Raw genomic sequence first — 25,817 nt, 5'->3', positions numbered from 1 at the left:
AAAACCTTCCAAATCTAAAACAATGTCGTGAAATAATATTGCGTTACTCTTTAGGCGCTCTTATATATTATATTTATTTACGTTGTTGAATCGCAATCTCGAGAATATTTTCCAAATTTTATTTCAATGGAAACAATGTTGATGATCATAAAATCTGGGAAATGCTGAATACATCTCGTGTCCGTTTGGCTCGGCCTTGCGTCGACGATCCCACTTTTTGCCAACGAGCGAGTAACAACAGCAATAACAAAGAGAATTAGCAACGGTATCACATCATCCGTCGTAAAGACGGCTAATCTACAATTTGCTTCCTGTTTTTTTTTTTTTGCTTTTTGCCTATTGTCTCTTCGCACAATGTTTTATCGAAATTGGTGAGATAAAAGTTGTCTCCGAAAAAGACAAGAAACACAATTGTTGATAAGACCGATTGTGCGCAAAGAGCATATTGCAGATTAGCCTTAATAGTTCCGAAAGAACTCTCGATGAGCGCTCTGTCTCCATGGAATGGTTAGTAACCTCTCACACAGCGCTATACATCTCTTATACGTATACGATCTCGTAAACTGTAGCCTTCTTGTCGCCGGAACCGGTGACGATGTACTTGTCATCTGTCGATATATCGCAGCTAAGTACCGACGAGGATTCCTTCGCCTGTAAATATAATCGACAAACATATCGCCGAGTGAGCGTGCGGTAATAGTTATAACAGCACGCCGCGCTTGCTCGCTTGCTTGTGCGAAGAAAGAGAGAAAGAAGTAAAGGAAAAAGACAGGTCGTCGTAAAAAATTCAAGAATGTCGGAAGACTCGCTCGCCCGCTCGTTTTACGAAACGTCAAAAAGTGTAAACAGATTTACGAGCCACATATCTATTATTATTATTATTATTATTATTATATTGTGTCTGAATTTTTTTAAAATTTCCCTCTTTTAAAATAACGAAATTGCGCGCGTTCAAGTACATAGCGAGCGATTATTCATAGGCAATATAAATCAGCTTTTTCCCGCTTATCGAATCACGACTCGATAGCTCGTTTATATCGCGTAATTATATAGTGTTCCTTAATGAGCCGTTTCGCGAGCGTCCTCGACACCTCGTCTCTCGCCGCCTTGTCTCGTGCGCGCGCGTAACACCGTACTTATTCTCCGCGTGAAAGGTGCGAACGTAATTTGTATAATTTGCACGCCGGACTTATAATAAACGCAGATGGCTTCAGAACTTAAATGTCAAAGGCGCGTTTTTTTGTTCGCATCCCTTTAACTTTTTCAAAACACTTTAGATCTGATTTGTCAAAATCGAACCGTTAAATTAAACGTTCAGTTCTCTTTGTTGCGGTTTAGCGGTTCCAAACAAAGTCAAAATATGGACATTTAAACGGCTTCGAAGGTTTCTCTCTTCGGGTTTATCAACGGCAGCGAGAAACAATAGAGGGAGGGGAAGGGATTGTAACTAATCGTAAGCACACACCAACCTGAAATATCGACGCTCCGTACGGCGTACGCCAGGCGTTCAGCAGATTATCCTTCCCTGTAGAGACGAACCATTTGCCGCATGAGGCAAATCTCAGCGACAATACGCAAGACTCGTGCAGGTGTAGCTGATACTTGTCCGATTTCGTGGCGTGTAATACCTCGACGTTCGAGTTCTCCATTCCGACCGCTAGCCACTCGCCGGTAGGACAAAAACCAAGAGAGAATATCTGCGAGTTAAAATCGTGCTGCTGCAACTGCCGGCCTTCCCTAAGGTCCCAGGAACGGACGGTATTGTCGAGGCCGCCGGTCCAAAGCTTCGAACCGTCGGCAGAGATGTCAATGCACGAAGCTCCATCCGTGTGACCTTGGAATTGCCTGACCAACGTTTGATTCTGCAAGTCCCATACGGCGATGTTGCCGTCGCTGCAACAGCTGAAGCAGACCTTCGAATCCGGCGAGATAGCCAAGGCGTAGCACGCCGGTGCCGAGGAGGTCAGCTCAGCTTTGATTCTCGGCGTTGGACTAGCCAGATCCCAGATACTCAGCTGACTGGCTTCGCCGCCGACTATTAATGTCCTACCGTCCGGAAGTAACTTGACCGACCTGCGTCAGAGAAGCGCGGAGATCGCAAGATCGCAAGATCGCTCTTAGTATCGCCGGCCGCTTTGCATTTATTCTTAACGCACCCCCTCGCGCTTTTATTTTGACGATCGCTTTTACTAACCTGATGTAATTGTCGCGTTGCAGGCAGTCCAATTGCGAGACAGGCTTTACCTCGTTCATACCCGCTTGGCCGATGTCCCAAACTTTGACGCAGCCTTTGCCACCGGTGTAAACATACTTGGTTGGATTCGAGATCGTCACTGCGCAGACTACTTCGCCATGATCGAGGGTACTAATCTGACGCGCGACGCGCGGTATTCCTGGGCCCATAAGAGCGTCCTGCGGGAACGGCACTGGCTGCATCTGCCCGTCGTTCAACACATGGTAGCTGTACGCACTGCGAAACCCCGTCCGATAACGATCACGATAAGTCTCTCCCGAAATCCGATACCAATTACCATTTGTATATAGCTCATATTTCAACAAATAACATTAACAACATGATTTGCCCGATTAATTTTACTCGCGATTTACTTTTGCAAAAAACTCTTGTCTGATTCTTAATGAATTTTGTCTTTCTTTTTTTCTTTTTTTTCTACACTGTTCGATGAATATGCATAAATAGTGACCTATCAGAGAAGAGATAAAGAGGAATTAACGACCGAGATTCTCGCTGAGCGACGCGAATGTCACGCGTGCGTCAGAAAGTCCGGTCGACGAAACTCCGTAATGGCTTTGAGTACTCACGGTTTTCCACCCTGTGTCCCGACCGAGGAAGTCCTCAGAGTCGCGTGCGGGTCATAGAGTTGTTGCAGAGCGGCGGGCGGGCGGGGTGTCGCGTAACCGTTATATGCCATCACGTCGACATGCGGATGTTGGCCGTGCGTCACCGGCGCGAGATTGTGCGGCGGTGGCGGCAGACCGGGCGACGGATAATGCAATGAACTCGGATAAGCAGTCGCGGGCGGTGGTGGCACCGGCGGTCCCTGCAAAAGCTTACCCGAGATCGAGGACTTTATACTGCCGCCGATCACCGCCGACGTGGGCCCCGACGTCGGTGTGAACGGCTTCGAGATTGGCGTTGTCGGTTTCTCGCGCTCCTCCATCTTCTTGGTCGAGGGCGTGCTCGCGTTACTACTCGTGCCGCTTCTGGGCGAGTGCGGCGCAACCAGATCCTTCTTCCCTATGGTCTGCACGCCGGCCGCTCCCATCGAAGGCACCGACGAAACCTTGTCTAGGCCGTTTTCGCGAGGCGACGTCACGCCATTCATCACTGGACTAGGCGGACCGTCACTCCCGTCGTCCACAACTAGATCCTGATCACTCTTCTCGCCGTCACTCTGCGCGGAGAAAGCACCGATTTACACTGCACGCGCGTTATTAGACTCGACATATATTACTCAAGTAGCAAATAGCAACATCTTTTTATTTCGGCCGTGTGTTGCTATTGTAATACTAAATACTGTAAATCGTAAAGGTCGCTTTTGATTCTAAACTCTCTCTTCTGGCAAGGCATCGAAAGTGAAAGCGAGACGTCATGCAATTTAAAAGGTAACGAGGAAAACTGTAGTGTTTACTGTTCTAGTGAGAGCAATCAAGAACATGCTCAAATAGCGGTTTCATATAGATTAATATAATATTACATCTCGGAGGTTCATTACGAAATATGCAGTTAAGGCTCGTCATCGTTTTACTTTACAACGAGGGTTGAAAAGGATGTGTTCCTTGCACTTTAATGAATAGTGCAATTTGTTGTATGAACTAAAATCGTAATGAGAAAATCTTTTATCGAGCACTCACATGTCCCGCATCTTTACACGTGTCATGGTCCTTCTTCATCTTCTTCGCCGAGTGCAACGAGTGGTCGTGGTGATTATGCGTGTGATGAGAATGGTGAGTTGTCTCTTGCGGCGTGCGCGCTCGATTGTACTTGTCGGCCGGGGATATCGAGCTCCGCTGTAAAACACACTGGCGATATAGCGAGTGGCGACGCCACTTTATTACGCGAAGGGCGACGGTAAACGATAAACGCTGCGTATATACCATTTACGTATGTTACTCGTCGATCGCGTCGCGAGGAACATCAAGGGAGAATTGTAATCGCGCCGGTAGATTGTCGATATTGCAACGTACGACCTGATGTTAGGCTCGATCTAGGGAAACCTCCTCTCCTCAAAGATAGACGTTTCGTGTTCGCGATACGGCGAATAAACCGAACACGCGATATGGGATGAAGATACGTCGTTCGAACGGGTATACGGGCCCCTCTTCGCCTCCTTCCCTCCCCCCTTCCTCCCGCCCGTTAATCTCCCGCGGATATCGTTAATCTCGTTTAACAACAGACACCGCGCGGCAAGTACAGGCTGGAACAACGGATTAGCCACATATTCCCTGCGGCGCCGACGAACGTGACAAAACCGTAATTACCGGCGTCGACGCGGGTTATTATCAATCGTCACGCGAGCGCCCCGCGATAATCGATTTCGACTTTACCCTACTATCTCTCCCCCCCCCCTTCCTCCCCCCGATATCCGACTCATTGCAAGCGTATTAAAACGTAACTTCCACGGGTACGCTGCTGGCGACGATTTTTCATTGCCGTGACGCTTTTCAATGAAATATCAATTTAACGAGCGGCGCGAAGCATCGGTACGCACGTATACGATATAAAATCGCGCATCTCTGGTCGATGGTGTGTTTCACAGAATTTATTTATTTATTTATTCATTTTCTATCTATTAAGCATTATTTATCATGCACTCCGGAAAAAATCCTCTCAAACGCACACAGCAGCGGTATACATATTCAAAGATAAATACAAATACGTGGAGTGGATAAATTGCACGATGTAAAATAGCACTCGCAAACGAACGTTTTTAAAAAAAAAAGGTGCTCAGAACGAGCCTACTCGATGATTGCGTACGCGACAATGTTTGCTAATTTATGAGTCACGAGAATAATTGCGAAAGCGGACGTATAATAGTGCGCCCCACGAAAACCCAGCGTAGGCACAAACGTGTCGGAGAATTCGCGCAGGATGTAATATTAGCGCGTGTTTCAATAATAAATTCTCGTAAGTTCTTCCGCGTGGGAGAAAAAAAAAAAAGATTACGCGCATACGAATTTCATCGAAATGGATCAATTCGTAATGGAGAGCAATGGAATTCGGGATACGAGCGAGAGATGCGTATAGCGCAGTCGAGACGAGGAGGGTGAAGGAACGCGGTTGGAAAATGAAAAGAAAAGAAGAGGTGCGGCGCAGTATCCCCGCGGTCCAGCTGTGAAAACCGATAATGATTATAGAATAGGCGCGCATCGACGTGACGTGACGAAGCGCTGATGTAGAGAGGAGAGGAGAGGAGAAAAAGAGGGGCGCGAGAGAGGGCAGTTGGGCCCCGGGAAAAGTGGTGCCCCGACACCACCACGGGGAGGGACGGAGAAGAAAATAGAATGGCGAGGGGCGGAATGAGAGGGCGTCGATGGGCGTTTCGCGGTCCCGCGATGATTACAGGCTCGGCAAACCCATAATACAAGATACATCCCTCCCTCTCTCTTGCCCGACGTTATTCTTCTTTTTTTACCCCGACCGCGGCGCGTCGGGGCTCGCCGGCTCGCCGAGGACACGGATCCCTTCGAGATAAAGGACGCGTAGTGCATATTCGTTTTTCGAATCTAATCCCTTAAATTAAACGACAATTCATCTTGGTATACATTGGCGAATCTCTGTCGCCACGTGCAATCCTGTCACACGCGCGCAAGGGAGAAAAAACGGTAACAAGTGCATGCGGAACAACCTACTGATTCAGAAGTCTCGCGATTGAGAAAAGAGAAACCGGGGTTACTTGAAATTATGCAAATAGCTCGGTGGTGAAGTGACACTGCCGTCCTCTTTGTCTCCCGTACTCGCCACTTTATTCGCCCCCTCCTCGCGCCCGCATACGCGAGTCAGTCGAAAGTATAAATTGCAATATGCAGCACGCACTCGTACGCGAAGTATGGTTGAAGCGGCGCTCGTTGCACTCTTGACGCGCGCGCGAGTCAAGTTACACGCGCGTAATGTGCATGTAATACACGAGGCCACGATAAGTGCCACTCGGTCGAGTGTACGTTGTACAAGCCGTGCACGTTTTCACTATGCGGTATACACACACATACACACACACACATACAAATATATATATATATATATATATATATATATATATATATATATGTATGTATCTATATGTATATACCGCATAACAAAATACACATCGCTTTTGCAAAATGCGGCAAATAGTCCCCGTAAACGTTTCGTTAACTTTTAAAAGACTCTCTACCAAGTCTCTCCCTCATCTCAAAATAAAATGTTTCCCGCAATGAAACAACACGCGATAAATTTGCATTTGATAAATAACTTTAATTAACTTCACGGGAGAAACACTTGACTATACTGTATCGTTATAATATTAATTCAACGGTTTTCTACTTTGACTAACCACCGAAATATCGTGATACGTGAACGTTCGCCCGTTGATCAAATAAGAAACGATTGCATTCGCAATCCTTTGAGAGTCACCACGTTTCAACATTGCAAGTTAAATAATGTATCGTGATAAAATGGGAAAAGATGTTACTTACGTGTCTGTCCTCCGTCGAGCTCAGACCTGAAAGCAAGCAAACAGATACGCATACAGTAATGCACGCTGCAAATCAAAATAGTGCGTCTAAACATGGATTTCCGTGTGAATACACACAGATTGCTAATCGAACTCCGTCACATACGTAAATACTTCAATTTTAAAGCTGAATGATCCGGTGTGTTACATAAATGTATATATGCCCGTATGCGATAAGATACGAAGGAATCGCGCGAGTATATTGAGAACGATCGAATGTCGAGTATCGATAAAATGTTAATAACGTGCTGCGTCGTAAAACGACGGTCAGTAGCCGTAGGAGTGGGGAAAGGGCGAGGGCAGAGGGGATCCCGGATGGCACCCATATAAATGATCTTCATGCATATTTATGCGCGCTTTTCGCTGAAAACCGCCGCTAGCGCGTCCGCTAACAGGGTGACGCAAACACGCTCGCTCCGCCGAAAGCGGATACCCGTAATAAAGCGCTTTGAACATTTCCCGGTGAAAAAGAGGGGCCGTCAAAAGTCTCGCCAGTATGTACATGCATATATATATATAATAAATAAATATATAAAATGTGTGTGCGTGTGTGTGTGTGTGTGTGTGTCGCTATACACCTCCATCCTTCCTCCCACCCTTCGCTGATCTTTGTTGACTTTGTGACTCGGTAGACACTTCACTCTCTCACGTGGTTATATGATAAATGATAAATCAGGAACAAAATAATTTCACTCTAGCACTTGTACCCTGTAAAATTTTAGCGCCGCTAAAAAATTTTTAATTGTATCGATATTGAAGGTCCAAATGCCAACACAACCGAATTTTCATAATACTGGTATATACATGACTTTCCGATATTATAAGGGATTACACACATACAGTGTATACACGATTGAACATTATTGAATGTTAATGTTATCAAATCAATTGAATTTGTAGTATACTCATGGTGTGTGTGTGTGTGTGTATGTGTGCGTGTGTGTGTGTGTGTCACAAAAGAGATTAAATAAACGAAATAAGGTATGTAAATTTGAAACTTTACAATTAATTACAATCACGTATAATTTTTAGTTTGCAGAAGAAACTTTAAAGCCATTGCACGTACATTTCCTTAAGAAATTGAGCAATACGATTGGTTAATACGGTCGATTACGACTAATTTGAGCAATATGATTGATCGAAATCTTACGGTTACGATTAAGGAAATGTATGTGCAATGGCCTTAACTCTGCATAGTAATAATATTGTTATAATCTTGGTATAATATAAAGAAATTATATATACACACACATCGATATTATACTTATTCATGTTTATATCAGTCAATTTGTTTCATTTTGATTATGTAAGACTGAAAATATGTATCACAGCATTTTTTAAATTATTAATTTTAATCGTTAAATTAAACCTAATCTGTGGTCGGAATTTTACTCAAAAATTTGTCCTTTTCCGTTCATCACAGTGGATAATAAAGTCGGTTGCGAAAGGCAAAAAGAAGAGATCGATAACTATCTTTCGAGTCGCAAGGAATTAAATAGTGTAAAACTGATACGTTTTAATGAATAATCGCGCAACAACTGGATTGAATTTCGTCATAATGAAACATTACAGAAGATAAAAATACAGAGTTTATTCATGAATCTGTGTAACAAAGATGAGAAAGGCGGTTACGGGTCACTTGATACATGTCAGGGGTTACATGTCAGAGATATCGGGAATACAGTCGACTACTTACCGCCGTTGCTCTTGAGATCATCCGGTTGACCACGGTGGATGTCAGGCTTGACGAGCATCGACAGGGAATGCGTGGCGGCGGTCGTACCAGGGGCCGCGGGCGGTCCAGGATTCAGTCCGAGACCGGTCAGCAAAGCCGCGGACGCGGAAGTTGGTACCGGAAGACCGGCAGCTGGCCCCAATCCGGGAAGTCCAGGTAGACCTGGATGACCCATCGCCGCTCCCGGTGGTATTTGCTGAGCGTGCATTTGCTGAAGGAACCGCGGTATGTCTGGCCTCTGCTGCTGTAACCGCGCATGCAAAATATCGTTCGTATAAATCGATTTTACGTGCGTGGGTGTGTGTGTGGTTTTGTCGTACGTGTGAGGATTCCCAAGAACCACGTACGATTATTACAGGCGACAATGGGCTACGAAATTGAGCTCGAAAAAAACTCGCATATATTAATACTACAGTAGAGGAACATTATTAAATTTAACGTGATTTTGTTCGGAATAAAATTCCTGGCCAGTATCGTGAATGCAAATAAAAAAAATATATCGCCCTCCGTGAAACGCTTGTATAGGATAAAACTCGCGCGCGCGTTTTATCTCCGATCGCGCGATTGAAAAATCGCGCGACCCTCATCGCGACGGACGCGGGGGCACGTCGAAAATCGTGGCGTTCGTTTCCGGCGCGTGAAACGAAACGTAATAGTCCCAAACGAGGTTTAACGCGCCGTGAATAATACGCGCAACGCGTGTGGTATGGGAACGAAGGGAGAGAGAGAGAGAGAGAGAAAGAGAGAGAGATAGAAGGCTTGGAGAACCTCGCGACCGCGTCATCGCGTTTCGCACGAGGTGAGCAGGAGAAAGAGAGGAAGAGAGTCATGAGGAGGGAGGGAGAAAGCGTAGGGCGGCGGGAGGGAGGAGGTGAAGGACTATACGTTCCTCGCGCCGTGTTATTAAACGAAATATTGATTCAACCTCTGTTTACCGAATAATACATATTCATGAGGGTTAGCGCTTCTGTCTATTTGCCTTCATCGTCCCTTCGGTCTGCGCCGCACCCTTTCCCTCCGCGCGCGCGGCGTTTTGTGTGCCACCATCCGCTTCCCCGTACTTTCCCCGTCGTGCGAATCCCTTCGCCACGAACCCCTCTCGACAGTCCGTAACATACTAGCACGCTAATTATATTCCGCGTACGTATACAGCGACGCGCGTCGCGTAATGACAGATTGGCGAGATTGCGGTTTTGTGCTGCAACGGCCTTGTGTCCGCGCGATTTTTTTTTTTCCCCCGCTCTCGTCGCAATAAAAGACGTCTCGGTAGCACTCTGCGAGTGAGAGAATGTTTTCACTATGTGATTTGACATTAATTTATTGATGGGAACACTTTGCGAAGTGAGAAGACACACAACAAATGTAATAGAAATTATTTCAATCGTGTGAAACAAATATTTGTGCCAATAATTCGACATAATTGTTTAAGGCTTAAAGAAGAACGTACATTGATTCAATCGCGCGATGCCTTAAAAACGTATAATGATCAATACAGATCTCGGTAAAAAGTACTTGTATTGTTGAGAACGTAACAATTGTTTGTGAAATTTCAGCATGTATTTAGATTTCATGACATCAAAGTAAAATTAAAGTAAAATGAAATGTATTTGATAAAAAGATCTTACTGTTTATACATATTTTCAATTTTGATATTAAAAATATCGGATCTGACTGTAGCTAGACGATATTAAACTAAACAGTTAAACATTTCGATACTTACCATATATCACCGTATATTTTAATTCCTTTATCTTACAACACCTTAGTTTTTAATTTATATCTTTATAACAATTTTTAAAATTATTCTATAAATAACGTTAAATTCTCCATTATATTTCTTTAGATTATCAAAAGTTATCTTTAATTCATAAACTTTTATATTTTCATCAACTTTTTACTTAAAAACTACATGACGAATAGAGTTGAATTTTGCAAGAACATAAGGTTTCCTTTAGCTATTCATACAATTTTTACGTGTATTGAAGGATTTTAAAAAGTAACATAACAATTAGGGATTTTAAAAAGTGACATATTAATTGTTCGATGCATTTGCCGTAAGACGTCATTATCTTTATTTTCTTAGAAACCACATGATCAATCGGTTTAAAATTTCAATATATTAGCTTTATTAAATATTGTATATAATTTTTAAATATATTAAATCTATTTTTCTATCGTACCTTCTTAAGTATCAGCTGCTCCTTTCGACATGTGCTTGTCTCGAGGCTGGCGGGACTGAGAAATTATTCGAATCATGCGCGCGAGAATCAACTTGAAACTTAATTATACGCGACGCGCCTGCCGAATGTCAATCTCACATTTCGACCGCGCACGCAATTGCGGTTATTATCCCCGTTATGAAATACAGAAAATCCGGAACGTGAAAAATAAAACGATGCCGAAATAATAACCGAAATAAAGGAATTATAATTCCTTGCCGAATTTTTGCCGTAAAATTTGAAAAACATTAAATAGCTTGTTTACTTTGTGTGTGTGTGTGTGTGTATTTCAATTAACAATAAAAAAAATGGTATTATATTTATATACTTACTCCCATTATGGTATTTAGTTCGGTCATCGTAACTTGCTTCGCCCGATCGAGGGTTCCAGCGACTTGTTGTTGATGCTCTTGAGAAAGAAACGGTATAATTTGCGTGATGATATTGTTCAATCTCTTACATATTTCCGTCTGTAATACAAACATACGACAAAACGAAAATTAATTTACAAATCCAAGAAATTCGACTACAAATATAATTTGATGTGAAATATATTTAATAGTTTAACTTTAGTAGAGATGACAATTTTAAGATTTAGCATTTGTCATGAGATCACGTCACAAAGAGTACGATTAATGAAAAGGCTCGTGCAAAGAGAAAACTCCGTAAACAACACGCTACGTATTCTCTCGAAATCCGTTATTCTCGACGCGGTGCGAATACGTGTGTTTAAGCCGATGGCTCGACAGGCGGATTAAGAATTCTCGGAAACGAGATGTAGAATGTGGAACGCATCGCGCACGCGGGGGTAATAGTAATAGGTTTAGATCCCAGCTGCGGTCTCGTCGGATGTTCCCCGAGTCCCACGTCTCAACGCGGAGGAAGGAGAGGCGCGTCGAGTGAGTAATGAAAGCGTGAGTTAGGCGGTGACCGGCCTAACGCTTCGTCGTCTTAAACGCGCGAGTAACGAGCAAGGCTGGCTACATATTTCTGACCGGGGGAGCGATCTCCGCTGTCAACGGGGCGTTCCTCTATTTTCGTCGCGTCCGCGCGTACGGCGACGTTTTAGCGACGTGCGTATAATACGCTCGCACGTATTCCGAGAATAAAGTACTCGCGAAGCGTGCGTAAGACGCACGAAATAATGAGACGATATTTACGGAACCGAGCCCTCCCACCGGTGACGCGACGGTGAGGCGATTTTCCCCAGTTCCCCGTGAGAATCTCGAGATGCTTTTGCCGTTCTTTGAACCTGGCCCAACGGCCGGCAGTGTTTGCCGACCATTGGACATAAATAAATAGATATATATATATAGAGAGAGAGAGACAAATATAGGTAGAGAAATCTATTTTATTCTACATGTGCAAGAAGATTGTAAAATTGATGTCAGATATCAGAAAATAAGATAAAAAATAAAGCGAAAAGATTTTCTCAAGAAGTTCAAAATTAAAATAAAAAGAAGGTTCAAACTCACCTGCTTATGCATTTCCACATTTAGGCCGTACGACATTTCGTAGTACTGCAATAGAAAAATTTTCTATGATACATGTCAGTTAACTAAATCATTAAAAAATAATCTAGTCCGAAGCGTGAAAAGAAGAACCCATTTTTCAGAATTAAAAAAAATATTTTTTATACTTTTACATCTATAACTTACACATATTTAGTAAATATCTACAAATTTTGTGATAATTAAATGTTTATTGATTTCTCTGTTACGTAAGCTTGAAAACAAACACGTTTTTAAAATGGCTAACACAATTTCTTAGAAGTTATCGATTTCAACTTTTACTTATACATAAAATACATATCTGTTTATCGTATAAACTATAAATGGAAAAAATTGTTAAAATACCGCGGTTAAAAGACAAGTATGAATTTTTTAATAAAATCGATTGAGTTTAACGTGGATGAAAAAAAAAGGTTAATTTATAAATATTGCAATATAATCCTGGTTCATGCGATAAACAAACGTGATATTTTACCTATATGCAAAAGTTGAAATCGATAGCTTCGGTAGTTTCTGAGAAATCAATATGTCAGCTGATTTGCAAATGTGTTTTCAAATTTACGTAGCATCAAAGCTAACAAACGTTTGCAGTCATATAAAAATAAATAGATATTTATTCTATATGTACAAGTAGGTGTCTGAAAGTGTAGAAAAATGTGCTGTAGTTAAAAACAATTCCTAAAAATAAGCAAACTTCCGCGCTTTGGACTGGAATAATGTGGCAATTGGCAAATGTCTAATACTTTAATAATTATCTAAGAAATCAATGCAACTGACAAATTTTCCATGATGTAATTAACCAAGAAATCGACATAATTAACATCCATTTCCATTTCTCGGAAATTGAGAATATTTTTCGAGGATGGTGATTGTATGGTAAACCAGAGATTTCCCGTTCAGCGACCGGTTCGAACGGAGTTGTTTCAACTACACTAACGTGTTATTAATTATCACTAATCGTGATAACATACTCGAGTCTGCCGGTCGAGTATGTATTTGAAAGGTGAGCTGTTGCAGTTGCAATTGCAGTTGCAGAAAGAGAGAAAGAGAGAGAGAGAGAGAGAGAGAGAGAGAGAGAGAGAGAGAGAGAGAGGGGTAGGGAGGAAGAATGCGCGTGAGAAATACGAGACGAAGAGGCGAACGCGTGTAAACGCGCACCGACTGGGTTCTTAATTTTACGGGCCATTAGCCCGGTAATTACTCGGGCGAATTAATTGCGCTTGTAAGTAAGTTATTTCATCCGGGAGATAGACACAGAGCGGCAGAGGTGAAGAGAGAGAGAGAGAGAGAGAGAGAGAGAGAGAGAGAGAGAGAGAGAGAGAGAGAAAGCAGGAGATAGGAAACGAGTATCGGGGAATGGAGGGCGCAAACGGAGGCTAATGTTGAGATCGGTCGGTGCTGCAACGGCAACAGCATCGTCCAATGGCATACTCTTTCCCCGGAGGCAATAGCGTTCGTTCGTTTGTTACGGCGAGCGGTGCAATATCCTTAACGCGCGTTAACGAGGCCGACAGCGTCGCGCGTCGAGGTGGGTGAGAAAGGGAGCATTCGTATCAAATGGACTAGAGCGGAGATTAATTGCGTTTAAACTAGTGGCCCGCGTGCCGCCTCCACGCCGATTAGGTCGGCGAATTAAAACGGTAACGATAAATCGACGGCTACGGGTGTAAAATTCGCGCGACGACGCCGCGTATTCGATTTAATTATCGCGTCGCGCTCCCGCGATGAAGAAGATACCTAAGTAAATAAAGGACTGCAGCAGACAGTATAACATGCGCGGATGTTGGCGCGCGAAATCTCGAAATTGTTGCCAATAATTCGTCGCAAAAGCGGTTAGAGAATCTCGAGTTTATTTTCAATCTAGTTTAGCGTTATCTCTCCGATCGCTCCTTCTATCGAACTGAACAGTCGAGAGAAGAAATTTCAGGAGAACCTTTCTCGGGATCGAAGGTATCTCTCTCTCTCTCTCTCTCTCGCAGTTTCTTGAAAGTTCATAAATAACGCTTAGTCGCTGCTGGCGTCTCGTCCGTTTCTCTTCTTTTTTTAGTTGTTGCGCCGTGGGAGAGCGCAGGAGTGGACCAATCGCGAATGTGACAGAGAAAGGAAAGGGGGGAGGGGGCGCGGAGATACGAAGAGAGGCGCTCGAATATTAACGAGACGTAGACCGCCGTCGTCGCCGCTGTGACCTAACAGCCGTATTACTCCGTCATTAAACGTGCGAGACAGCTGCGCTTGTGTGAGAGCGTTGTAGACTAATTCGATGAGAGCCACTGGCTCTTAGAGTCATTAGCTATGCACGAGCGCATACATACATATACATATACATGTATCTGTAGTATATCTGACTACGTTACGCGCGGCGTAACGAGCCAATGTAAAGCCCCGACCCCGGCTCCGACTTGGAGGATGCAATTAATGCTAAGAAGCCGAGGTGGTTTAGCGGTCGAGCGAGCATGATTATTCTGGATACGGGAGACGAGGGAGAAAGAGAGAGAGAGAGAGAGAGAGAGAGAGAAAGAGGGAGAGGAAGGAGAAACACGGAGGCAAAAGGCAGTCGAGGGAAACGTTACGGCGTCTAACTGGCACGTCTAACTTTACGACGCAGCAATGATTGCACTTACCATCACGTAGTGTCGCTGAATCTCGATCTTGTCGTTAGCCAGTTTCTCGCACTCCAGCTTCAGCCTGCGGAAAGAGAGAAAGAACAGAACGTGAAACGCATGCGAAAACAGTCGAGTCTGTGTAGGTTGGTTCGAATCGAAAAAGGAAAGAGAGAGAGAGAGAGAGAGAGAGAGAGAGAGAGAGAGAGAGAGAGAGAGGAGAGAACCGCGGAAATTTTCTCTCTTTCTCTTTCTTCGTGAGAATAGAATATGCTCCGTATGTGGCGAGCGAAAGAAAGACGGAAAAAAAGGAAAAAGAGAGGAAAAGGAAGAACACATTGCACCGTCCGTCGGACAATGAGAAAAGTTTCGATCCGCGCGTACACGCGCGCTGCTGAAAAATGCAAGGCCCGTCTTCCCCGGCGTTCGTGAAACTCGAGAAGATCCAGTTCGTATATTCGCGAGCTGCCATTACGTATCTGTCGTGCAACTACGTTTGCGGGATATAGCGTGCATTCCGAGCGGCACGGCGCGGTGCGACGCGACGCGCAGCTGCGCCCGTTCCCAGACCTTTTTCTCTCCGCAACCAGCGCCGCGATACAACTCGCCGCAAGTCCTTACGCGCGCGTTTCCGCGTCAGACTAAAGTACGAGGAACGAATAAAAAAAAAAGAAGACAAAGAAATAGAGGGAAAAGAGAATCGAACGCCGCGGAGATGGATCTATCCTGCGGTCTATTCGTCGTTATATCGACAAAAAGGCATGTGATACCGCCGAAATACTTACGAGTGGTACTGCGCCTGCAGGAAGTTGAACTCCTCCTTGATCCTGTCGCAGGACTCGGCGACCGTGAACTTGAACGGTTGGTTGGGTTGCGGTGGGCCCTGCGGACAAAAGAAAAAAAAACGTGAGAAACCTCGCGTCAGTCGGTCCAGGGGACGATATACGTATCGACCGATCCGTGTCCCAGAAACGTCGGCAGATCTATCGACCGATCGATCGATCTTCACCCTCCTCTCGTCCCGAATAATTAACTGCGTATATCAGCTGTTCGACCGCAAAAGGGCAGAGGCGCCGTGCAAGCGAAAGTGATACGAGGTACGCGATAGATTGAAGCGTACAAGAGGAGGGAAGGCGAGAGTTGATGATAGACCGAGGCTAGATGTGGACTACGCGCACACCACGTAAAATGCGTGCACGTGCACGCGCGATTACACGCGGGGCCGAGCCAGGGTACGGCCGGCAATAATCGGTTAATGTCTCTTGGCCCGAGAGGGCCGTGCCGGCAACGGCAGTTCTGTCTCTCCCAATCTCTCTCTCTCTCTCTCGTGCGCGCGCGGACGCGCCGAGAGAGAGAGAGAGAGCAAGTGTTAATTACATGTTTGCGGTGTCCGCGAGGATTACACGCTACAACCGAATCTATGAGCCGCCTGGGTCATGTCGACCGTGTGCACGTGTGTGCACGTGTGCATAAATATATATATATGTGTGTGTGTGTGTGTGTGTGTGTGTGTGTGTGTGTGTGTGTGTGTGTGTGTGTGTGTGTGTGTGTGTGTGTGTGTGTGTGTGTGTGTGTGTGTGTGTGTGTGTGTGTGTGTGTGTGTCGTTAACGACAACCTAAGCGAAACATCGCGTCCTTCGGCGGATGCGTAAATTACACGACACGGCGGCGACATTGATATTTGTTGACAGCGCCACGTGGAGTTAACATTTGTTCCTCTATATCTGTAAGCTAATGACATACGTTGAACCTCAATGAATGAATACTTGACTCGAAACAATAAGCGCAATGTTTCAAGGCGTTGGCGCGGCGGGGAGATAGGTCAAGTCGCCCGACCTCGCTCGAGGAAGAATGAAACACGCGCGTGTCTCGCCGTTGCGGTCGAAGGTTGTACGACCAAAACCCCGCTAAATTCTCGAAACTGGGGTTGGAGGAGCGCGACAATAGCGCGGGCAAGCGTGAGAAGAAAGGAGAGTTAGGTAGGTAGGTAGGTAGACGAGCAGGCGGGCAGGCAGAGAGGAAACGGATAGTCGGATGGAGGTCGCGGTGAGAGGAAGAGAGGAATTGCGGGTAGAAGAGGAGGGACGGGGCGGGTGTCCAAAGGTGGCCACGACGAGGGAAGTTGCGGTTTTCGCGGTCGCCGTGGTTGCGGCTTAGGCAAATTGAGATAGTTCGCAAACCACCGACCAGCTGACCTGGCCGTCACGCCAGGATGCGCCAGGATGGCACATGCTGCACGCTGCACGCCATGCGCTCCTCCCCCTCTCCCCTCCCTGCCTCTCTCTCTCTTTCTCTGTCTCTATTTATCTGTCTATCTCTCTTTTCCTCTAATGGAAATTTCGACGGATTCTCGCGTATCGTCCTCGCTCACTCATTCATCATAAATCTTGCCCATGATCACGAGACGAATTAAATCGTTACCGCGGCCAGTGCCCATGTGCATGGATGCCATGCCGGTGCCGACGACTCCGGCGGTATCGCAAACGCTATCGAGTACCACTGGCGGCCGGGCAAACAGCACTGTATCGTATTTGTGTGCTTAGCCCGGCAAATGTTAGCCAGCATATCGCTTATGGTGCTTGTCGAGCGAGGGTGATGGTCGATAGTTTCCGTAGCGGCGGCGGCGATGATGGTAGTGGTAGGAAGAGCGAGGAGGACCTACTCTCTCGTAGCGAGGTAGGTACCCGGCGTCGCGTTCGCGTTGGTTTAGCGTCGATCCGACGACGTGGACATGAACGAACGAACGAACGAACGAACGAACGAACGAACGAACGAACGAACGAACGAACGAACGAACGAACGAACGAGCGAGCGAGAGAGCGAGCGAGTGAACGAACGAGCGAACACGAACGCATACGTCGTGTTTGTCCATCCGTCCATATAGGGCCGTGTTTGTCCTTGCCTCGCGCTGTTTGAAGAACGTCGGGATCCCGGTCTGTGCAAACTCCTCATTATTGTGAACAGTGTACACGGGGCATAAACGCGCGTGCGCGCTCGCTCCGGCCCGCCCGAAGTTACACGTGTCAAGTCGCGCGTCACGTGCGCGTACACATACACACATGCGCGTGCGATCACGATACTTTTTTTCCTTTCCACCCCCTCCCCGCCCCTTGTTTTTTTCACTTGACGGAAGCGAAACGCGGTACGTTTAGCTCGCGCGAGAAAAACGATCTCGCCGTCCCTGTGCCGCTCGAAAGGCAAAAAGTCACGGAATCCTTGGAGATGGAATTTTCGTGATTCCGCGCTCGCATCGTTTCTTGCGCGATTCCTTTTCGTCGAGATTTCTTTTACGACCGATTGCGATCCACGTTAACACGCGCTCTTTAAAAATGACGGCATTTCAGTCTGAATATATGTTTACGAGATAACGCGGTGATTTAGAACTTTATTACGGTTGATTTAACGAGAGCGTAATTAAGTCAGCCCGTAATTGCGTCACTTATAACGCGTGTGCCAAAAAGCTCTTATTTACTGCACCGTCGTCGGTCGCCTAATTACGCTTAAGAATCGCTCAGTATATCAATATTTTACATTAATGTTGAAACATTTCGAAAAAAAATTTCAGGGAGAGCGGGGAGTTTAAACAGCCGCGAAAGAGGGCGTTTAATATTTCTTATCTGACGACTCCCGGATCTTAAAGTGGAAGATGTCGACAATCAAATAACCCGAGTCGAGTTACGAGCCTGGCCATGGAGGCGTTTTTCCAGATTGATTAGCGACGATTAATTAAATAGTTAAATACGGTGTCGCAAAGTCTCGACATTAACGCGTCGCATTGCCTCGACGATATAAATCTTCGCCCTCGACTACTACAACGAAATCCCTCGATTACTACAACAATTAATCATAGATTGTATGATAAAAGATATAATTTTAAACATCTAGACACACGTGAGTCAGACTTAACGAAAATCACAGATATGTGAACGTGAAGGACTATATAAATAAAGCACATGACAAAAAGATTAAGTATAGATGAAGATGTAAACAGAAGTGATTTTGAAATTGTCTCCTCTTTGCATAGACAGCTTTCGGACTCAACGTTTGATTATATCTTCAGATTTAGTGATTTTTTATGTTGTGTGAAGCATTTTTTTTTTTTTTTTTTTAATACAAAATACAGTCTTCAACACGATAAGACTAGCGTCATCTTGGAAGCTGCGGTTCGCCAGCAGTTGAGAAAATTGCTGCTGTATATTTATCTGTACTTCTATTACAGTGCAATAAAACTTTTACTAATAAACGACATTCATATCTGATGTAAAGTATAATCCAGTGATTCAATGCCTACCTTGCTATTTGCAGATTGTAAAAATCTCTCTCTATCGAGGCTTTGAATTAAGGTTTTTCTCTTGGGAAGAATGTGCTCCATCGTTTCGTATGGTGGCGGACACATAATGACCGGCTTAGTGTAGCAAAGATTAGTATAAGCTTCATATATCTTTAAATACAAAACTCGAAAAGTCCTCGATTTGATCTGGGCAATAGATCTAATTTCTATGGGACAATCGTTTCAAGGGACGAAAGATTATCGGTTTAAAGGACTTAACGTTACCACGAGAGTGTCCTATACATGCTACAAGTATGTATATGTATGTATCTCTGTGTGTGTGTGTGTGTGTGTGTGTGTGTGTGTACAAAGAGGAAGGTAGGAGAGCGGGACAAGGAGTAACCGTTGAAACTTTCCGCCTGGGGTTTCGTAATGATCGACGGGCCGGTTTGCCCGGAAATAATATTTGTACAGCTTGTACGTAAACAGCCCTGGCGGCCCTGCAGAGTGCCAATAACCACCGCCTGTGTCAACTCGGTCAAGCACCAAAGCGTCACGACGATGAGGACGACGACGACGAGGGCAACGGCGACGACGACAGCAACGGTGACGAGTCATGATACCAATCGTCTCTGGAGATCGAAAGCGTCGGCGGTTCGATGACAATGACAATGACGACGGCCAAGAGCGCCAAGTCGTCCGATTGGCCGCTGACAGAGTGCTGAAGTAGTACCGACTCATCACCTTTACGTTATTCTCGTCACTTTGCGATTTACATCACGCGACGGGAATTATTTGAAAGCGTCGGACGGATCCTTTTTCCAATAATCAGTAAATTCGCGTTACTGTCATATGAATATAATACATGACTCACAATCACATCAGTTATCTCTTTCTCTTTCTCTCTCATGTGGATTATGCGTAATATATTCTTCGAAAATTGAACGTGTTCCGTCTCTGTCGACGTTTAATCGACTCTGCGTTGTGAATCACTGCGAGTGATAATAGATTAAAATTGTGCGGTGTATTATTAAAAATATGATGCATTTCGCATTCCTTGTTTGCCACAATATCTGAGATTTTCAACGCGTATGAGTGTCAATGAAAGTAAGAGAAAGAGAAAGAGAGAGAGAGAGAGAAGAGAAAAGACGAAATAGCCAACTGTTTGCACGTGACGAGATTTATAATGCTCGCGCCAATTGCACGTAACACGCTTCGCTCATTCCACGGTGTAATTCATCGCGAGGTAATTACCAATGCATATTGCGGTTCTGCGGAAGCGCGCGCGCGCGCGCGGGCGGGCGAGCCCGCGGCCCGCAAATTTCGTGGTGCATATCTCGTTTGGCGGTGTCTCTCCTCTCTTCCTCTATCTCGCGTCTCGATTTCAATTTTGTCCCCGTCTCTTCTCGTCGCGCCGACAAATAATTACAACGAGAAATCGTCGTTGCTGTCCACGTCGTTGCTAGTGGAACGCTAATGAGATCGTTTCACCTCATACTTGCAAAAGTATTTAAAAAGTGACACTAAAGTAAGTAGACGTATATTTCGTCCTTTACGTTTAGAACGTAAAAAATGAAGATACTTTTGATTAACAGATCACTTGAGTAATTCTACATGGAAAGAACGAGTTTCCTAAAGTAATATCTAAGCTCTCTAAATCGCAACCAATGGATATTCACTGTCTTTTAATGATTTTTACTTCAAAATTAGTGTATCATCACTGAAAGTTCAGTGTACTTATTTTTCTGATCAATAATCAGTAAATGATTGTAAGTAAATCACTAAAAGTCATGTATTTTCACCGATTCGGGTTTTTACTGGTTGTTATTTAAAGAGAAAATTAGGCAAACAGCCAAATAACTTTTGTTAAACTATATAACATAATAATAATAAAAGGATATATATAGTCTTAAACAATATGTCTATTTAAATAAAAGAATATGCTAATAAAAGCAGTGTGAAAAAAGGTCAAAAGACAAGTAGACATAAAAGATATAAGACTAAAAATAAATTTATTGATACAAATAATATGATTAATTACGACAAATTTTGTTTGTACTAAATCAGTTATATGTAACAGATAAATAATAATAACTTAGTTAAACCAACCCAAGTTTAGTTTCCCTAATTTAACTTAGATTTATTTATTAGAATAATAATTAAATTATTATTATTTATCTAGTTGTATCTAACTGATTTGGTCGAGCAAAAAAATCGTAATTGATCACATTATTTGTATCAATAAATTAATTTGCAGTTTTATTTTTTCTGCTCGTTTTTTTACCCTTCTTTCACAGTTTTGAGCTTAATATAACTGCAGTTAGCACGTTCACATTTTTCGCAGCATTGTTTATCACGCTTGAGTGTCCTATACACAAAATCAATTATTTTGATAGTCCGGCATAATTATTTTCAGATGTGTATCCACACAGAGAAAATTTTATGGTAAAAATTACTGTGGTAAATAGTTAGCACGGACCAAAGAAGGAATTACGAAACCTTTTACTACGATTTTCATCAAATTGCCATAGTATTTACACTGGTATAATTATGGTATAATTCTCAGAAATGTTTTTTTCTTATGGTCGGTGGCTACTATCGTACACAGTAATTTTTACTATAAAATTTTCTGTGTAGCTGAAATTTTACATCGACAAATTCATGTATCCTTCCTCCGGAGGAGCAGTCACCTGGTGATACCTAAGCGTGCGCGAGACGCATGCTAAGTTAACATACACGTTGAGGAAAACGGCGCCGATGGAAAATCCGCGAAAAAAAAAGTCCCGGTATATCTGGCGCGCATATTTATTTTCGCATTAGTCTCGGAAACGCGTCTCTCTTCTTTCCCGGGACGATTCACGTGTGTCGACGTCGATCGGCCGCGATCGGCGGCGACGTTTGCGGGCCATTCCCGCGCTTATTTTTCCCCGCGTGTCTATTTTCCCCATTTTTTTTTTCTCGACTTTATATATTTTTTTCCGTCGCCTCGCTTTTCCGGGCGGGCACGGGTAATCATCGGAGCCGCCGTGTGTGCGATGGCTGCTATAGATATGACGCAATTGCGGATACCGGGGCGCGGGCTGCTCCCGCACCCTCCCGCCATCCTCCCCTTTTCCTCCCGCCCCGACGTCGCGCCACGATATATAGATTTATTTTCGTCGTTCGCGTACGAGCTTTTCCGCTTCGGCTCGCCGGGTGTTTACAGTCGAATGAAAATTTGCTCGGCAGCCAAATATTTTTCCGTCGTCGCACGGCTCTGTCCGCGCGCGGTCCACGCTTCGCTCTCGCACTTCTCCTCCACCTTCTCCTCCATCACCTCCTTCTACATCCTCCTCCTCTCTCTCTAGATAACGTATAGGTCAATTTCATCCGACGCGTATTTATACACGGGTGCGTCCAGACATTTAGCGCGGGAACCTGTGCGTGGATGCGTGACGACGGGGGAGGGCGATGAGGAGAGACGCGAGACTATCAGGCGTTAATTAGAGGGGAAGAGAGCGACGGAATAAGCGGTAGAGAAAAATAAATAATTGCCGGAAAGAATTTATCGGTCTAAGCTCCGCGCCGGCTTGAGAAAACGTCAGCTCACCGCCGCCGCCGCCGCCACCGTCGCCGCTACTTTTTAATTATCTCGTTAGCTCGCGGGAGTGACGTTGACAGCCGCGCGCGCGCGCGCGCGCGAAAGAAATAATGCGACTCGTAGGTACGCGATGTGTATCTGGTAATAACCGCGCGCGTAGCGGATAGATATCGATCGATTAACTTCGAAATAACCCACGGATTCCGTCGGACGCGGCGAGGAAGAAAAAAAAAAAGAGAACGTAATTCTCCTGGCGATTGATCATCGCAGATAGATACAAATAGATTGATCCGTCTCTATAATCGAGCTTCCAGCGAGAAGGATGGGGGCAAAGTACGGGTCGCAACAAGTATAATGAAAGCGCAAGAGAGAAGCGGAGAGACGAAGGTAAGAGCCACAATGATCGACGGCGACCTTCGTGTTACACCCTATAAAAAATCGGCGTTATCCCGGCCCGAAAATGTTTCAAAGAAGAAGCTTCACGCTCCGCGGTGCATTAGAACACGTTTGGGACATCCGAGTGGATTTCAGATGCATACCGCAACCGTGACGGAACGTACAGTTTGAGAGCCGGAAATAATTGTAGACCGGGGGGGGGGAAAAAAAGCTGTCCATTCGGAAATTCGAGGAAAGTTTGGGCTTTCGTTCGACCACCACACTCGGCGACGAGTCAATTTACGCATCCGCTCGAAATCTCATGTTCATCTCGCTGCGTGCCACGTGCAACCTTTATGACGCGGACGGACTTTTGCTCCCTCGTGTTCGGTTCGCCAACACGCAGATAACGTAAATTATAACACGAAACGCCAGACTTTTATCTTATCGGCATAAAGCATCCTTCGATCGAGTTCGTGTCGACACGTCCCATTGCGCTGGTCATTGTTTTCCAGCCGTCGCTCAGTTTTCAACGCGTTCTCGTAATTAAATTATTGTTTACTAATCGCAAAACTGAAATTATTTCGTACAGGAAGAAAACGAGCTAAATGATATCCTCGTTTTTCGTGACTTAGAAAACTGCCCTCGCATCTTCGCATTCTTCGTGGCTCGAAGAAGCCGCGACAAAAGTGAAGACAAGAGAGAAAGACAGACATCCCATTCGTTTATGTATAAACAATGACCAATTAAGGGACGATCCGTATCCGTATCCTTTCGAAGCAAGTGACCTAGTGCCCTCGCCGAGGGAGAGCATGGAACACGAGAGACATGGGTATTTCGTGTACTTACCGGGTGTCGAGCCGCAGCCGCCACGGCCGCCGCTGCCGCCGCCGCGTTCATACTGGCACCGGGATACATGTTGCTGTATATATCCGTAGTACTTTCCTTTTTTTTCACCTTTTTTTTTTTCGTTTCGTCGCACACCTCACTACCGTGTCTCGTGAAGAGCGCCGCACCTCTCACCGTCGCACATCACAGCACCGCGAAGCGTATGTAAACAGAGAGCCGAGAGCGAACGGGGGAGACAGGAGAGGAGAGGAGTGAAGGGAAGGGAGAGAAGGGTCAATTCGCCCTTGCATTCATGCGGTCGAAACTCGCTGGTCACACAATATCGCTAGAACACGTGGCGCGGAATAGTCGCGCATGAGTACGGTGGAGATGGAGGAGGCCGTGAGAGCGAGATCGAGGCTCCCTACGCGACGGTAACGCACGATAAGACAACGAGGAGGACAACGACGACGCACACCGGACGACGTGCGTGTGTTAACTGAACTGAGCCGAGAGCCGAGAAGCGCGGGCCACGGCGGGCCACGGGAGAAACGTTCGGCCCGCCACCTTCCGGACGCTAGGTGTCGCCCGGGGACGCCCACCACGTGCTTCCTCTCCGAGTCCGAGGAAGGGAGATGTATTCCCGTTTTTCGACAGGTCCACGACGCGACTGGCGCGGTGGCGCGAGTTCCGGGTTCCGGGTTCCGGGTTCCGGGACCGTGACGTCCCGCGGTGATGAGGCAAACGGTCGACGCGACCGCGTACGACGGGGTCCTTCTCGTCGGGATTTCTAAGTGCGATCGGCGATCGATCGCCGACCTCGGAAGCGGGGGAACCGGAGAGAAAACCTGCCCGGGGATTTAATCGATGAAGATGTAAGAACCTCCAAATGATAATTTATCGACACGAGGGCCTCGTATAATGGAGACTCGAGGAGAAATCTGTCCATCAAAATTATTTTACAGAGACAATAGAAAACGAGAGAAGCGTGCCTGTCCCGAGAATAATTGCGTTCAGAAAGTGCGACTTTTCGTATTAAAGAAAGAAAAAGTACGATTGCCGCAGCGTTGTGAAGACAACGTTCTAGACAAATACATTTCAGCAATATTGTATTAGTAGGGGGTTGCAGAACAGGGGGTAGTCTCGTTAAGCTGAGAACTCCCCAAAGTGTTCGATAGGTCAGGCAACGAGAATTTAGACGCAGGGGGAGAGGGAGAAGACATCGATAATGTCATTTTTCAAGGGAAACTAGGGGAGAAAAAAAAAGAGTTGAAGAATTTTCAAAAAGTCTTGTAGAAAAAGCGAAATAATTTCAAGAGAAATCAGTATCTGACAAGCTAATTGAAAAGACGTCATACCTGCGTTAAAAATGCGTACCGTAAGGTTGAAAGAAACGAGCGGGACAAGTGTGTAAATGGACGTGTTAAGAGATACTCTCGCAATTAGATAAATCGGCGTGACGGGGGGAAAGTTAAGAGACATTGTTATGTCCACAGTGAGAGAGGCAAGAGTACACAGACGAGAAAGAAAAAAAAAAAAAAAGAAATACTTCCTAGCCTCCGCCAGCGAGCTCCGTAACTCCGTGTGTACCTTCCACGGAGAAATATATCGATAATTTGTTTCCCCTCCCGCTTCTTTTTACTTCTGTGAACGGTACACGTGGTCTCTTTGCTCTCCCGCGCTTATCATTATACATATTTGTGTATATTTGGGGTATATCATTATCACTCGAGAGAGAGAGATAGGTGTACGCCATTATCGGGTCGTCGCGCGATGTCAAAATGGAGCACTCGGCAGAAAATGCTGCTGCTCGTCTCATTATCTCGCGCCTTATCGACATTCCGCTCGGACGGACGGACGAACGGACTTAAGAGCAAGAATGTTGCGCGGCTTTAAGAGATAACGCGCGTACGCGGTGCAACCGAGAGCGGCGCGATAATGTTCGCGCGTCTCGTTTACTCCCGGGAA

The 25,817-nt window shown here is 45.2% G+C and overlaps 1 protein-coding gene across 1 annotated transcript; it reads right to left on the bottom strand.

Moving 5' to 3' along the window:
* Positions 1–314: 314 nt before the first annotated feature.
* LOC105835711 (protein groucho) lies at positions 315–25,399 on the bottom strand. The gene is made up of 12 exons (XM_012679208.3): positions 23,871–25,399; positions 15,582–15,679; positions 14,818–14,881; positions 12,161–12,205; positions 11,018–11,155; positions 8,428–8,710; positions 6,694–6,719; positions 3,874–4,029; positions 2,821–3,413; positions 2,195–2,470; positions 1,470–2,073; positions 315–651 (listed from the first exon to the last, which is right to left on the bottom strand). Exons 1-12 carry the CDS (start codon positions 23,937–23,939, stop codon positions 541–543), a joined length of 2,463 nt encoding a protein of 820 aa, XP_012534662.1. The 5' UTR covers positions 23,940–25,399; the 3' UTR covers positions 315–540.
* Between the last annotated feature and the right edge of the window lie 418 nt (positions 25,400–25,817).

Source organism: Monomorium pharaonis, chromosome 11 (assembly GCF_013373865.1).
Source record: "Monomorium pharaonis isolate MP-MQ-018 chromosome 11, ASM1337386v2, whole genome shotgun sequence".
NCBI lineage: Eukaryota > Metazoa > Arthropoda > Insecta > Hymenoptera > Formicidae > Monomorium > Monomorium pharaonis.
The sequence above is the reverse complement of the archived record's forward strand: the minus strand, read 5'-3'. Positions and strand labels throughout refer to the sequence as shown.

Bases quoted from the DNA above. Each gene is read 5' to 3' on its own strand.
- LOC105835711 (XM_012679208.3), bottom strand. From the start codon at position 23,939: ATGTATCCCGGTGCCAGTATGAACGCGGCGGCGGCAGCGGCGGCCGTG. The intron at 12,206-14,817 runs GTAAGTGCAATC...TTTCTATTGCAG, and splicing joins TTCAGCGACACTACGTGATG to TACTACGAAATGTCGTACGG. The intron at 2,074-2,194 runs GTTAGTAAAAGC...TCTCTGACGCAG, and splicing joins CAACGCGACAATTACATCAG to GTCGGTCAAGTTACTTCCGG.